Raw genomic sequence first — 15,162 nt, forward strand, 5'->3', positions numbered from 1 at the left:
ATGTGTTCAGCAGAGTTTGCACTGGCGTCTCGTGTGCATGAGGCCTTAAAGTATAATTGCACTTTCACTTTGAATTATGCATTTGTATTTATCCCTACAGCCACTAGTCATCACTTATTGCCACTGAAGGTTTTCAATCTGTTTTTTTATGTAAAGTGTACCAAATAATAGTCTTATATGTCCCTAAAAAATATGAAAATGATTTAGGTATGAAAACTAGTAATAGTATTACTGGTAAGTTAATAGACACATGTTGACACTGCTACATTTGACTAAGGCATCTAGGCATCAATGACCCCTGAGCACAGAAGGATTAAAAACTATATCATCTTCAGTGAAACCATCAACAATTCCCAGCACCTCTGTGAATGCAACCCACCTGAGATATTTCTTCCCGATCCATTTATCTTTCTTCCAGTAATGTCTCAGTCAGTCCTTCTTTATGCTGCACATGCACACCTGGCCCCATGAGTTTCTAGGGGTGAGCTATTCTCTTAGTTTCCTCCAGCAGTCTCTTAAAGTACAGCTTACATATAGGAAAAGATGGAGCCTTGGCACTCATGCACAGTAGTAGAGCCAGAGGGGACCTTTTCGAAGCAAAGATTGCTGGATCAGGGAGAAAGGTAAGTTGGGTTGGATTCAGGGTGTTTGGGGGGGGGGGATTTTTTAATAGGACAACTTCACCTTTATCACCTCTGAGAAAACATATAATTATTATTTCTTGCACATGTACACAATTAAAAGGCTCAATTTTTTAGTTTTATTGGATGCATGTGTAAAATCTTGCAGGTAGCCCTAAAGAACCATTACATGTTGAGAAGATGCATCATGTTGTCATTATTGACTTTTATGGTTTTGTACTATATTGGGGATTTTTTTTTATGTACCATGATATTTTAGAGGAATGAATAAAATATGTGTCTGTTAAAATAGAACAAATGTTGTGCCTCAAAAGTTCAATTTTTTTCAGTTTTTTGGTTTTTGAATAAGAGACTTTATATAGAGTTGCGGTACCAATTTTTGCCAAAAGAACTTTATTTTATTAATTTAGTTATCCTTTATTTAGGACACCTGGATTAGTTTAGGTGAAAAAAGTTGAAAAGTGCCTTCCCAAAATACTTTGATCTTGGAAGACTAAAACCATTGAAGTATTTGCCTTCGACCCATTTGCTTTATTAAACAGGCTAAGCTCAATTTATCAAGTCTTTGAAATGGGAACAATTCGATTTTGTGTTTGCGTTTTTTCTTCTTAAAGAACAAGTACTGTAAGCAGAATCTGAAGGGTGGAAATCAACATACATATCACCCTAACACAATTATAGATATGTGCTAAAGCTGTAAGGTGGAGCTAGCATGATGCTTGAATAAAACATCTGACAAATCTAATGAGGTGATTCATTTGGTGAGATGTAGACACATTCATTTAAATCATCTAGAGTTTCTCAGGTTTTGAGTTGACATATTTCTAAGAAACATACAGGAGACATCTGTCAGGGTAAATTAGGGTAAAATAAAAAGTTAAATACTCTATAAGTTGTCCTTGCCTGGCATAGAGGTAAATGTAGGATTTTATTTCCTGTTCACTTGTGCTGCTGCTATTTGCTTTGTACATGTACTACAGTACTATGCAAACATTATAGGCAGGTGTGAAGAAATGCTGTAAAGTAAGAATGCTTTCAAAAATATATTTTAATAGTTTGTTTATCAGTTTACAAAATGTATAGCGAGTGAACAGAAAACAAATATAAACCAAATCAATATTTGGTGTGACTACCCTTTGGCTTCAAACCAGCATTAATTCTTACACTTGCAAACTTTATACACTTGCATCAGGGATTTTGTAGGATTAGAGTCAGGTGTATTTTGGGAGGAGGTGCATTTTATTTTTTTGGAAAAAAAAAAAAAAAAAACACTGGACTATTAACCACTTCAGCCCCAGAAGATTTGCCTGCTGTATGACCGGGCTATTTTTTGCTATTCTGCACTGTGTCGCTTTAACTGACAATTGCGCAGTCGTGCGATGCTGCACCCAAACAAAATTGACTTCCTTTTTTTCCCACAAATAGAGCTTTCTTTTGGTGGTATTTGATCGCCTCTGCATTTTTTATTTTTTGCGCTATAAACAAAAAAAGAGCGTCAATTTTGAAAAAAACACAATATTTAGCACTTTTTGCTATAATAAATATCCCCATTTTTTTTTTTTTAAAAAGCTATTTTTTTTCTCAGTTTAGGCCGATATGTATTCTTCTACATATTTTTGGTAAAAAAAATTTGCAATAAGCGTATATTGATTGGTTTGCGCAAAAGTTATAGTGTCTACAAAATAGGGGATAGATTTATAGCATTTTTATTATTTTTTTTTTTACTAGTAATGCCGGCGATTTTTACCGGGATTGCGACATTATGACAGACACATCGGACACTTTTGACAAATTTTTGGGACCATTGGCATTCATACAAAAATCAGTGCTATAAAAATGCACTGATTACTGTAAAAATGTCACTGACAGGTAAGGGGTTAACACTAGGGGGCGATCAAGCGGTTAACTGTGTTCCCTAGATGTATTTCTAACTGTAGGGGGAGGGGACTGACCTAGAGGAAGTCTCGGATCATGGTTCCTAGCTAATAGGAACTCACGATCTGTCATGCCTCACAGAACAGAACAAGGATTTGTGTGTTTACACACACTCGTCCCTGTTCTGCCTCTCGTGCCCACGATCGCGACCGTCGACCACAAGCATCGGCACCCCCACTGTGCAGCGAGCGCCCGCCTGCTATCCCGATCCCGTGAGCCAACGTATAGCTACGACGGCTGGCGGGATCGTGCCGCCCTGCCGCAGTAAAATGGCGGCTGGTCGGCAAGCGGCTAAAGAAACTTATTTTGGTTACAAAATTTTGTAAAGGACTCATTGGATGGACTTTTGTTTTTTTTAGTTTATGGTTTACACTACAAATTTAGTGTAAACCATACATAGTTATTTATTATAACGGTTTATGAGATCAGTTATATATTTTTTTATATGTGCACAGTATTCATATATGAGGGGAGTGCAGCACTTTATTTAGCTAAAGTTTTACATGTGCCTCAGTAAGCACATGGTCATGACTACACTCTGAGCCTGAGTTCATGCTGCATTATAGATTCTGAGATCTGCTTAGAAACATCAAAGTAAAAGCCCTTTAGAAATGCAAGTTTCTAAAGAACTGTGAAATCTGTGCATCCACAGAGCACTTTGCCAGAGACTGTAAGACTATAACTTAAAGCCAGCCATACATGTTTCCAAATCCGGCCGGTTCAGCAGGGACCAACTAAGATTTGATTAATCTATGGGTAGGCTGATGAATTTTTTACATATGATTACTGCCTGCTGCTCTAACCGCTAGCAGTAGTCATTGAGGCTAATTTACAAAAGGCGCAATGCGCATTTTCCTATTTACGAAACATCCCCCATTTAGTATAGCAATCTCGGAGAATGCAATCTATTCACCACTATGGACATGGCACACGGCATCTTCAATTCAATATTAACAGAAGATGGAGGTGCCATTATTATGGGGTGATGTGAGGAAGTTTAGTAACAACTGCCCAAGTAACAAATATGCCCAAAATAGAATGAGAAAGTAACTTTTTCAGAGTAAGCCTGCTGTGCCTGCAAGTACATTTAGAACTGCGTGAGATCAATGTAAGCACTTCCCATGAGCAAGCGGCTCTTGCACTTGTTCAAATGCGTTTGTTCACTGCGCGGCCAAAATCTTAGTAATTATCAAGCAACGCTTGTTCACCTTTATGTATTTTTTTTAAGGAGATTTGCACACAGGTCATGTTAGCATGTTACGTTGCCAACACGTGACATGCACCTTGTTAAAATTATGTAAAAAGACACTCGTTCCTCTAGCTCCTCCTAAAAGGGCATTTAACCTTCCCCCTTCTAATGCATATGATTTCCTTGGGATAGCTTTTGCTTTTAAAGGGGAACTCCACACTCCATTCTCCAATGCTCTTGTCTCCTCCTTCTAATGCATATGATTTCTTTGGACTAGCTATTGCTTTTAAAGGGGAACACCATTCTCCAATGCTCTTGTCTGCCCCCTCTAACCCCTTGGATTTCTATGGGCTAACTTTTGCTTTTAAAGGGGAACTCCACACTCCATTCAACAATGCTCTTGTCTCCTACTCTAACCCCTTTGATTTCAATGGGCTAGCTTGCTGTGTGTTTTGCTAGGGGCGCAGGCTATTTTTCTTTTGGTGTTAAAATCTTGCAGCTGCAATGTAGATTTGTAACCTTTCTCTAAAGCCGTACATCTTTGAAGCAGCATTTTGGATTCATGCTACCGATGCACCACTTTACAGGCAGCATAAGCCCCCCCCCCCCCCCCCCCCCAAGTTACTAGCTTTTCAGCAATTTTGTATTTTTAAAGGCACTTATTCTTCTTGTTTCGTTTTTGGGGTTGTCCAAAATGGTGACATTGATATATGTCCCTTAGGGTGGGCCCTGGGCTACCCATTTTAAGACCAATAACTAGAAGATAAGCCAGCCAAATGGGGACTAGCAAAATTAACAAGTCAGTTCCCATAGACTGCAATGGTATTTGTTGTATAACTTTTGCCCATGTTAGGCTCTTTGTTTGCCCCCCCCCCCCCCCCTGGACCGGGGGGAGTTTGTCCCGTCTGTAATTTTGTGGCATACTGGATGATGTGCTTAATTTTGGACAGGGGGGGCTTATTTTGTGCTAGCTGCATTTGGGTTGGTCCGGGCATGCTCAGGGACTTTGATTTTTTTCCTGTGCCTTTTGGTGTGTGACATGCATTTGGGTTGGTCTGGGTATGCTCAGGGACTTTGCTTTTTTTTTCTTCTTTTTGTGTGTGAACAGCACTTGGATGTTTCTGGGCATGCTCAGAGAGTGTGGTTTTGGGTTAGTAATTTAACGACATCCTTAACAGGTGTACCCACTTTGAAATTCTGTCTCTACATTGTGTGAACTTGCATTTTTGTGTGTTTCATGGACTGTGCATGTGGTTTCAATTGCCTCATTAGCACGCAGACCTATGTTGTATAAATCTTGCAAATAGCTTTCTTTACCTTGCCCTGAAAAGCGCCAAGATTGTGTGTGTGGGGCCGGCAAGAGCGTACATTTGGGTGTCCTTATAGAGTTTGTAACACATATATTTTCTCTTTGTATTTTGTTTCTTATTTCTTTGCAAAACAGATGCGTTTTAGAGCAATTTTTTTTACTTTGGTTTATTGTATTTCTTGGGGGGGGGATTTTCCCCTTAATATTTTTGTTGTCAATGTGTGTCCTTTGTAGGTTGTTTCACTTTGATTTAATTGTCTGTGCTGCATTATTTTGCAAAATCTTCCTCAAGGTGTTGTGACTAATGTTTAAATACTTAATTTCCACCTCAAAACCATATTCTGTTAGTATTTCAAATTAACATACGTGTGTTTTTTGCTTTCCTTGCTCTTTTCCAAGTCCTGTTTTGTTGACCAATAAAATTTATAGCAAATTTTTATGTTCTATGTTTTTTGTTAATTTTCATGCAACAGATTTCCCAGCTGCAGTTTAACTAGGCTGATTGGCATGGCAAAACAAAAAAAGTGTGATTTGTCTTAGGCCCCTTTCCGCCTGTTGGTTTTGTCAGCGAACCTGAACGGGCGCTCCATGCTAGTCTATGGAGTGATGGATGTCAGCGTTGACATGTCCGCTGACATCTGACCCGGTCCGATCTGCTAAAATCAGACGGATGGTGATACGTTCACAACGTCCCTGGCGGATCGGATTGGGTGAGATCTGATGAAAACGGACATGCTGTCTGTTTTCGTCCGATCTCTCCATAGTAACCAGCGGCGCTTGACAATCAATGAGCAGAGAGGGACCTGTCATCCTCAGCGGAGATCAACGGAGAGATCTCCCACTGAGCTGGCGGACAGAGGCGGACTCCATGGTAGCGGATCCGCCTCATGTGAATGAGGCCTAAAAGTTACTTTCATGGTGCCTTCATGGTAGCATATGCATGGATTGTGCGTATGCTGCCATGGATAGTCACCAGGAAAGGGTAATTACAGAGCGGTAAGTATTTAATTATCCATTTTAGCGCAGTGGTTCTCAGCCTCAGTCCTCAATACCCCCAACAGGACATGTTTTGGGAATTTATCTTGGCTAATATAGCTGTCCAAAATACCAAGCCATTGAATGTTATTTAAAGCACCTGAGATGAAGGAAAACCTGCAAACGTGGCCTGTTGGGGGTACTTGAGAACAGGGTTGAGAAGCACTGATTTAGAGCACTGAGCTAAAATCGAGCTGAAGACAATCCTATTCTAATCTTGGGCATTTGAGGGAAACCAAGTGAGTGTTAGAACCCCTGCTTGTCTTTTTTAGGTTGGGCTTTGTGTCCCTTTTCTTAAAATTGGCTTCATTTCCTGTCACGTAGCCAAACAGGAAGTGAGGGTAAAACCCTACCAATGTCTTTCCTTGGGGACACACAGGTCAATCTAACTAGTGTCCCCATTAGGCAAATTGCACTCTAGCACTTTGTTGTGTACACCCCACATTATTAGGTATTTTGGGGTTTATTAAAGGCTAATCCACTCTGCAATACAAGTGTACTCACTGTAAATCCGAGGGAAAGCACTGGTGATTTGATCATCCAATCATGTAGAAGCAAAGATGCTGATTTTTTTATTTTCCTTGCATGTCCCTCTCAGATCTCCAACAACTGCACTTCCAAGTGCACTTGTAGTGCAAAGTGGATTTACCTTTAGTAAATAAACCTCAAAGTCCAAGATACCTAATAATTTGGAGTGTACAGGGCAAATGCTAGAGTGCAATTTACCTCATGGGAAAGCTATTTAGATTGACCTGTGTGTTCCCAAGGAAAGACATTGCTAGGCTTTTACCCTCACTTGTTGTTTGGTTATGTGACAGGAAGTGAATACATTTGAAGGAGAAAGTGGCAAAATTTGGGAGGTGTCTTCACCCTATCACAGGTGCAGACATCCTCAAAAACTGACAAGACTTCTAATCCCTCTGCCCTTTATCCCCAAGCAAAAATAAGAAAGGATTTAATTAAGTTTAACTTTGCAAAGACACATTCCTAAGTTCAACTGTGATGCATGTCAATGGCCCATTTAGACCTTTTTTAATAGAAAACACCCGTTGCCTTTCACTATAAACATTTGTTAGTCCAGTCCTGGAAATCCACTTTACTATTAATTTCCCTAAAAATTGTGTATGTGAGATAGGCAACTGCTGTGTGCCCGTGGCGCATATCTGGTTCCCAGAAGTGGTGGCCAGCACACAGGAATGACATCATGCCCCTACAGGAAATTGCTTGTACTGCTGCTAATTCCTTCCCACCACCATGCCCTGCTCACTGTTCTCTGAGGAAGAGATGATCCTTATTTGCAAATTAAAAAAAATATACTGTATATATTTTTTTTAACATGGGGTGGTGTTTGTTTGGGTCCCTGACACACATTCATACATATTAGGGCCAATTTAGACAGGATTCAATTTACCTACCAGCATGTTTTTAGAGTGTGAGAGGAAACCCAGGCACAGGGCGGGCGGGATTCGAACCAGCGACCTTTTTTGCTGCTAGGTGAAAGTGCTGACAGCTACACCACTGTGCTGCCCAAATATACAGTTCATTGTTTCCTCATTAATGTACACACAGCACCCCATATTGACAGAAAAACACAGAATTGTTGAAATTTTTGCAGATTTATTAAAAAAGAAAAACTGAAATATCACATGGTCCTAAGTATTCAGACCCTTTGCTCAGTATTTAATAGAAGCACCCTTTTGATCTAATACAGCCATGAGTCTTTTTGGGAAAGATGCAACAAGTTTTTCACACCTGGATTTGGGGATCCTCTGGCATTCCTTTTTGCAGATCCTCTCCAGTTCTGTCAGGTTGGATGGTAAACGTTGGTGGACAGCCATTTTTAGGTCTCTCCAGAGATGCTCAATTGGGTTTAAGTGTTTAAGTCAGGGCTCTGGCTGGGCCATTCAAGAACAGTCACGGAGTTGTTGTGAAGCCACTCAATTATTTTAGCTGTGTGCTTAGGGTCATTGTCTTGTTGGAAGGTAAACCTTCGGCCCAGTCTGAGGTCCTGAGCACTCTGGAGAAGGTTTTCGTCCAGGATATCCCTGTACTTGGCCACATTCATCTTTCCCTCGATTGCAACCAGTCGTCCTGCCCCTGCAGCTGAAAAACACCACCGCAGCATGATGCTGCCACCACCATGCTTCACTGTTGGGACTGTATTGAACACGTGATGAGCAGTGCCTGGTTTTCTCCACACATACCGATTAGAATTAAGGTCAAAAAGTTCTATCTTGGCCTCATCAGATCTCACCATCTTGGAGTCCTTCAGGTGTTTTTTTTTAGCAAACTCCATGCGGGCTTTCATGTGTCTTGCACTGAGGAGAGGCTTCCGTCGGGCCACTCTGCCATAAAGCCCCGACTGGTGGAGGGCTGCAGTGATGGTTGACTTTCTATAACTTTCTCCCATCTCCCGACTGCATCTCTGGAGCTCAGCCACAGTGATCTTTGGGTTCTTCTTTACCTCTCTCACCAAGGCTCTTCCCCCCCATTGCTCAGTTTGGCCAGACGGCCAGCTCTAGGAATGGTTCTGGTCGTCCCAAATATCTTCCATTTAAGGATTATGGAGGCCACTGTGCTCTTAGGAACCTTAAGTGCAGCAGAAATTTTTTGTAGCAGTCACGGAACGTCCCACACTCCGCTTGAGTGCTTCCGTCAGTATACCGCTTCCCAAGTTCTGGAACACGAGTCCAATGGATCTGGCTATAGGAACCCCCAAGAACTAGACAACACCAGTCTTGGAATACATCAGGACTAACTCTTTATTTGAGATCTCACACACATTTATACAGCAGGCTGACTCAAAGCTAACCTAATTAACATGAGCTAATTTACTAAAAAATTTACCCAGACCAGATGACAGACTTGTGGGCACCGAGGTTCACACAGTAGTATAAACACAATAGCTGGAGCTAATTACAATTAACAATACAAACAACAATCCCCCCCCCCCTCAGCCTAGTCATCAACAGTTCGTCTCCTAGCCAGTCCTGGAGGTTGAGTTCAGAATCAACCAAACCAATAATAGTCTCTACATACATCCTGGGAGATATTGTGGACAAATATTACTGTCCCATTTTAAGTAGTCCAAGATATATTTTCTCACTCACCCTGTGCCAGGATAGCACAGGGTGACTTAGACATAAGATGTATATGGGGAGCTGAAACAAGGACATCCCCTACTTTCCAAGGGATTCTGAGTTCCACGGGCCCTCCCGTCACAGTAACCTTGGCCAGATCTGTGCCTTGCCACAATTCTGTCTCTGAGCTCTTCAGGCAGTTCCTTTGACCTCATGATTCTCATTTGCTCTGACATGCAATGTCAGCTGTAAGGTCTTATATAGACAGGTGTGTGGCTTTCCTAATCAAGTCCAGTCAGTATAATCAAACACAGCTGGACTCAAATGAGTCCAGTGTAGAACCATCTCAAGGATGATCAGAAGAAATGGACAGCACCTGAGTTAAATATATGAGTGCCACAGCAAAGGGTCTGAATAATTAGGACCATGTGATATTTCAGTTTTCTTTTTTAATAAATCTGCAAAAATGTCAACAATTCTGTGTTTTCTGTCAATATGGGGTGCTGTGTGTACATTAATGAGGGAAAAAAATGAACTTAAATGATTTTAGAAAATGGTTGCAATATTACAAAGAGTGAAAAATTTAAGGGGGTCTGAATACTTTCCGTCCCCACTGTATATCTATAGTTGTAGGTTCTTGTGTCCACCAGCAGAGAGAAGTCTGGAGGCATAATAATGGTCTAGCACAGGGGTCTTCAAACTACGGCCCTCCAGTTGTTCAGGAACTACAATTCCCATCATGCCTAGTCGTGTCTGTGAATGTCAGCGTTTTACAATGCCTCATGGGATGTGTAGTTCCGCAACAGCTGGAGAGCCGTATTTTGAAGATTCCTGATCAGTCTAGCATGTGTTGAAAAAAGGTGGTTTCTCATGTGCCTTGTATAAAGCCCAAGAAATATCGTTAGGAAAACACAAGTGGGTCATGGCACATCTACATTCCAAATTTGGCACTTAAGATGCTCATGCACTATGCAGACTGATTGGCCAATCTCTGTACAACTCGATATTTAGGCAAAATAGGTAATAGGAAAACTCACTTGAACAATTAATTCAAATTATAGGAAATCAAACAGGCTCTTTCACTAAATCTAATTTTTTTTTAAGATCTAACTGATTGCAGTGTGTGGTCACCTTTTAAAGATCAAGATCTTAAAATATTCATTTATTGGGTTTAGAAACACTTCTTTGTTCTTTGTAATGTATTGAAAAAAAAATCTAATATCTAAAAACAGGAAAAAAAACACATTTCAGACAGAAGTAATAGGAATGAGATTAGCCTCAAAGGGGTTAATTAACTGAGAACACCTACTAATTGCCTAACAAGACACATCCAATGAGATGAAATTAACCAGTTGTATTGGGCGTGCGCTATTATCAATGAGAAAACCGCAGTTACCCTAGCAACAATTGCAGTTTACATGTTTATTATCGTTTAGTGCATTAAAGTGCGTCGATTTTCCAGCGCACCGATTAAGGTATATACTGGCGCAGCGCTTTGTTCTTAGTAAATCAGCCCCAGTGTGTTCTTCTAACACTTATTGAGTGCAATGAAATACCTAATGGCAGAGAGGAAATCCCTACACTGGAAAGTGTAAGTTACATATATGACTTTAAAGTTTGAAGTCTACATACGACCATTGGATCCTCGGGTGTACCGTGCGATGCAGGATGCACAGGATATAGCCAGGGTGTTAAAGAGGAGTATATGTCAGCGGAGCTCGCTCTATATGCGACCTACTCCATTGCTCTCTAGGCCACGCCCCGCCTATGGAGATTTTTAGGGGTAAAAGTTTGTTGCCATTCCACAAGCGGGTGCAATTTTGAAGCGTGACATGTTGGGTATCAATTTACTCGTCGTAACATTCTTTCACAATATAAAAAAAAAAATTGGGCTAACTTTACTGTTGTCTTATTTTTTAATTAAAAAAAGTGTATTTTTTCCAAAAAAAGTGCGCTTGTAAGACCGCTGTGGTAAGACCGGTACTAAGTAATTTTCAGGCAAAAAAAACTGTTTTAACTTGTAAACAACACATCTCAAAAAGAGGTTCGGTCCTTAAGTGGTTAACATGTATGTGAGGAATGTCAAAATTGGCCCGGATGGCAAGTGATGTTCTGGGTCCTGGAGCCCGAAGAGCATTGTGTGGGATAAATCCTCCATCCCTAGGTCCACATCTTACCCAGTAATGGGATGTCATTATTAGTCTCAGTTGTCCATAGACCTTTAAATATGTTATCTGACCAATGCTCAGAGCTTTCACTCTCTCTGCTGTATGTTGGTTTGCATTTTTTTGGAGTTGCGTTGTGTAAAATTGCAAATTACTACATGTTATTTTTGGTATTTTATACCATAGCCAAGCATGCTTGCTGATATATCTGTCACCCATGAATGATGTTGTATCTACTGCAGTTGTTAGCACATCTTCTAGTAATAACCATTCTGTTGACTCTTCATTTCTGCTTCCTAATAATGGGGCTCATTATGTGTACAGAAAATCTATCAAGAAATTGAAGAGAAACAGACAGGAGAACTTATGTCTTGTTGAACAAAGCTTTCATTGTTTCTTTAAACAAGTCCCTTGCCAAGCACAACAAGCCAGAGATAATTTATGAAATAATTTTATTTGCTCACTACACATTGTAGTAAAAAAAAATCTTGCGTACTCCATATTGAATGGTCAGTACAATACATAAAGAGGTCACGTGTTATGTGCAGATCCGAGGACACGGACCACTTAGTAAAGATTTTTTCTTGCATAATTCTATCTGGCCAAAACCGTTGTGTACATGACTCTTATGACGTACTCACTCTAGGCTATCAATACCATACCTAAGCATTTTTTACCCTCAAAGTCCAGTTCGGTTCATTATTTGATCACTCCACTGGACTTAGGCACTGTACGCATCTGTGTATCCACTAACCATGCCCGAGCACGGAACTCTCACAGATAACTTGGCATTCACCGAGCACAGAAACAGGGATCACTGGTCTGCCTTGCAGAGGTGATGACATAAGTCTGCTGGGCCCTGGGACATTGTGAGCACAGGCCAGCGAAGGAGTGGAGAGGGGGGACAAATATCTTTGGGCACGGTGCATGGTAACTGTGCCTAGAGTGAATACACTCATATTCAGAATTCTTTCCTCTGGTTTTTAACATTTTTTTTCTTTTTCTTTATGAATCACACTGAGAAATACGAATGCCTACAGTATGTTAATATTTGGTCCAAAGACTGTAACCTCTACATTGTTGGCTCCAGAGTTTTAGAAAAACAGGTTAATAAAGGAGAAGTTGATATCGCACAAACTTGATAAGACCAATATATGAGATTTACTTATTTGGTGTGGATTACACAAATTAAAAAGGTGCTTCTGACATTTTTTTTTTCATTTTGGATAGGGTGTGAAAACTTTGGAAACAAACATTTTTGATGTTTTTGATATCCTTTCTGGAAGGAAATCTCTCTTCCTATTTCAGTTACACTCAAGAAATAAAGGGAAATCTAATTGGAAATCAGCATGGCACTGACAATAATAAAACCTGACAGATGTACTGGTCCTTTCCCAGTGTAGTAAAAAGTGTTTTATTGCTATCTGTGCCCCTTTAGGACATATTTCCTTCATTTCATGTCTCATTGACAGTACAGGAAGTGAGATCAAGTCTTCTTAATGGCCTTAAAAGATAAAAATAAACCTTTTCCCACTCTTTAAAAAAAAAAAACATTTTTTTTAAATTTTAAAAATATTGAATTCATTATTTAATATAAAAGGAAGATGCTGTATACCAAACAGAATAAAATGTATTCAAATTTTAAGCACCCTTTTTCACATCTATCATTTGCAGCAATTATTTGTTTTCGGGAATTCCTAATGTAATATGCACTTTGGATGATTTGTAATATATACACAATCATTGAAAAAAAAATATCTTTCTGATTTCATTTTTTGTCTTCTCTTCTGTCAGGTCAGCACAATTACCTTTGTGCAGGAAGAAATGATTGTATTATTGACAAAATTAGGAGGAAAAATTGCCCAGCGTGTCGCTATCGGAAATGTCTTCAAGCGGGAATGAATCTAGAAGGTATAAAAACTGTTAAGCCTTTCTTTTATCAAAGTCCCTAATGGCTGCAAGAATTAAAAATACCACTTTATGTGAAGAACTACAAATAACTCTGGCATGCTGACCTACAAATTTACTGTGGTGTTTTCCATGTAGAGCAGCCTTTGAGCCGCATACGCCTGTTCCAGAGTGTTGCAGGATATGTTAACTTTATAATGTATGCCAAAATGCTAAAACTGGAGTGCCAATATTGTGGTCAAGCTCTATTGCAATTGCACTGCACAGAGCTGTCAGGCTATGTATTAATTTTTTTTTTTCAAACCGTTCTTCCATAAAAAGTAATACTACAATTGGATATGTAACGGTTTGTGCATATGTATTTCAGCTGTGGGATGGACTGTGAACTGAGGCATAAATGTGAACCACGTTCAGAAGTCAGAAAAAGATCTTTCATGTGTAGTGGGCTACATGGGGAAGACCACCGACAGGATATACATGGGGTTTATTTCCATATTCCATTGTTATAATCTTATGACAACTATAAAGACCTCTAATATTGTTTTCTGGCTCCACACTGACCTTGGAAACAACACATCTGCCCTTCTTCTCTAGTAAATTAAAATTTTGCCAGGTGTTCCTAATAGGTTCCTCATACATTATCAGGAGGAGTAGTTCTTCCTCTAATATCAGATTTTTTTCGTGGAGGAATAAGTTGGGGGAAAGGCAGACAAAGTTCACATGGTTGGGAGGCACAGTGTTAAAGTGATACTAAACCCACAACAGTAAAATCAGTGTGTATATGCAGTAAAGTATGCTTGTTATACTCACTGTGGAACCTAAAGGGTTAATCCTCTGTATTGTGTAAAAAGGCTGTTTGATCCTGTCGCCTCTGATCATCCCCACTAATTTCAGGGAGGTGGCGCTCCGCACCCGCCCACCACACCCCCTGCAGGAAAAGTTTTTGAAAATAAATTTTTTAATATTTTTTCACAGTGCTTCGGAGGAGGGGTGTATGTGGCAGTAGATGGTGTCCGCAGTTTCATATTTTTACGTATTGATTTTTTTACAATTTAATTTTTTTTTCACAATGCTTTATGGGGGGGGGGGGGGGTTGGAGCAGTGGACAGTGTTTTTTTATAATTTAATTTTTTCTATATATTTTTTTTTATCAGCCCTGTTGGGGGGCTTTGGTGAGATATCGGGGGTCTAAACAGATTCCTGATATCTTCCCCTTTGAGACAGAGAAAGGGACTTAGGACATAGATTCCCTACTCCCTTTCTCAGCATTGAAGATGAATGGACAGGAGACAGAGGCTCCTGTCCATTCATAAACTGAAGCAGAGTAACACACAGTTTATTATGCTCAGTTGTCACAGGTCACAGGAGCGATTGGTAGCGAACACTCTCTATGTCCCATTCAGAAAAGGAAGGGACCGGTAAATTGCATATTTCCCGGTCCCTTCCTCCGCTCTCCATCCTGACAGATCTCCCTCAGCAGCCGGCGGGAGAGGAGGGGAGTCGGCTGCGGGTCAAGAGGGGGGGTGGAGGAGGACATGGATGGGGGGGGGGCCAGAGAAGGACAGGGGACCAGAGGAGTGGCCAGAGGAGGAGCACACAGGGAGCAGCTGGGAATGATTGGTGCGGCAGAAGGGACAGCTGTGAACACCGATCTCCCTGCATAGCTTTTTAGCCAACGGCCGAGGGAGAGGAGAAGTGGCTGTCAGCTGAAAGAAAAGCTATACAGGGAAATCGGTGTTCACAGCTGTCCCTCCCCCCGAAACGATCATTCCCGGGATATCAGGAGGAGCTTGCGGTTGTCTGGAAGCCACAGCAGAAATGCTGGAGACTCCCGCACTTTGCGGGAGACTTTCGATGTCTGCCTTCTTCCACTGACTCCAATATAAATACTATTAGCTAC

General features: G+C 40.6%; 1 protein-coding gene across 1 annotated transcript in view; it reads left to right on the top strand.

The window, feature by feature from the left end:
* NR3C1 (nuclear receptor subfamily 3 group C member 1) overlaps window positions 1-15,162 on the top strand; it is a 274,894-nt gene that overhangs the window by 179,211 nt on the left and 80,521 nt on the right. The window contains exon 4 of the mRNA XM_073620637.1: window positions 13,149-13,265. Coding sequence (XP_073476738.1) covers window positions 13,149-13,265 — 117 coding nt within the window. The remainder of the gene's footprint in view (window positions 1-13,148; window positions 13,266-15,162) is intronic.

This window comes from Aquarana catesbeiana, linkage group LG03 (assembly GCF_042186555.1).
Source record: "Aquarana catesbeiana isolate 2022-GZ linkage group LG03, ASM4218655v1, whole genome shotgun sequence".
NCBI lineage: Eukaryota > Metazoa > Chordata > Amphibia > Anura > Ranidae > Aquarana > Aquarana catesbeiana.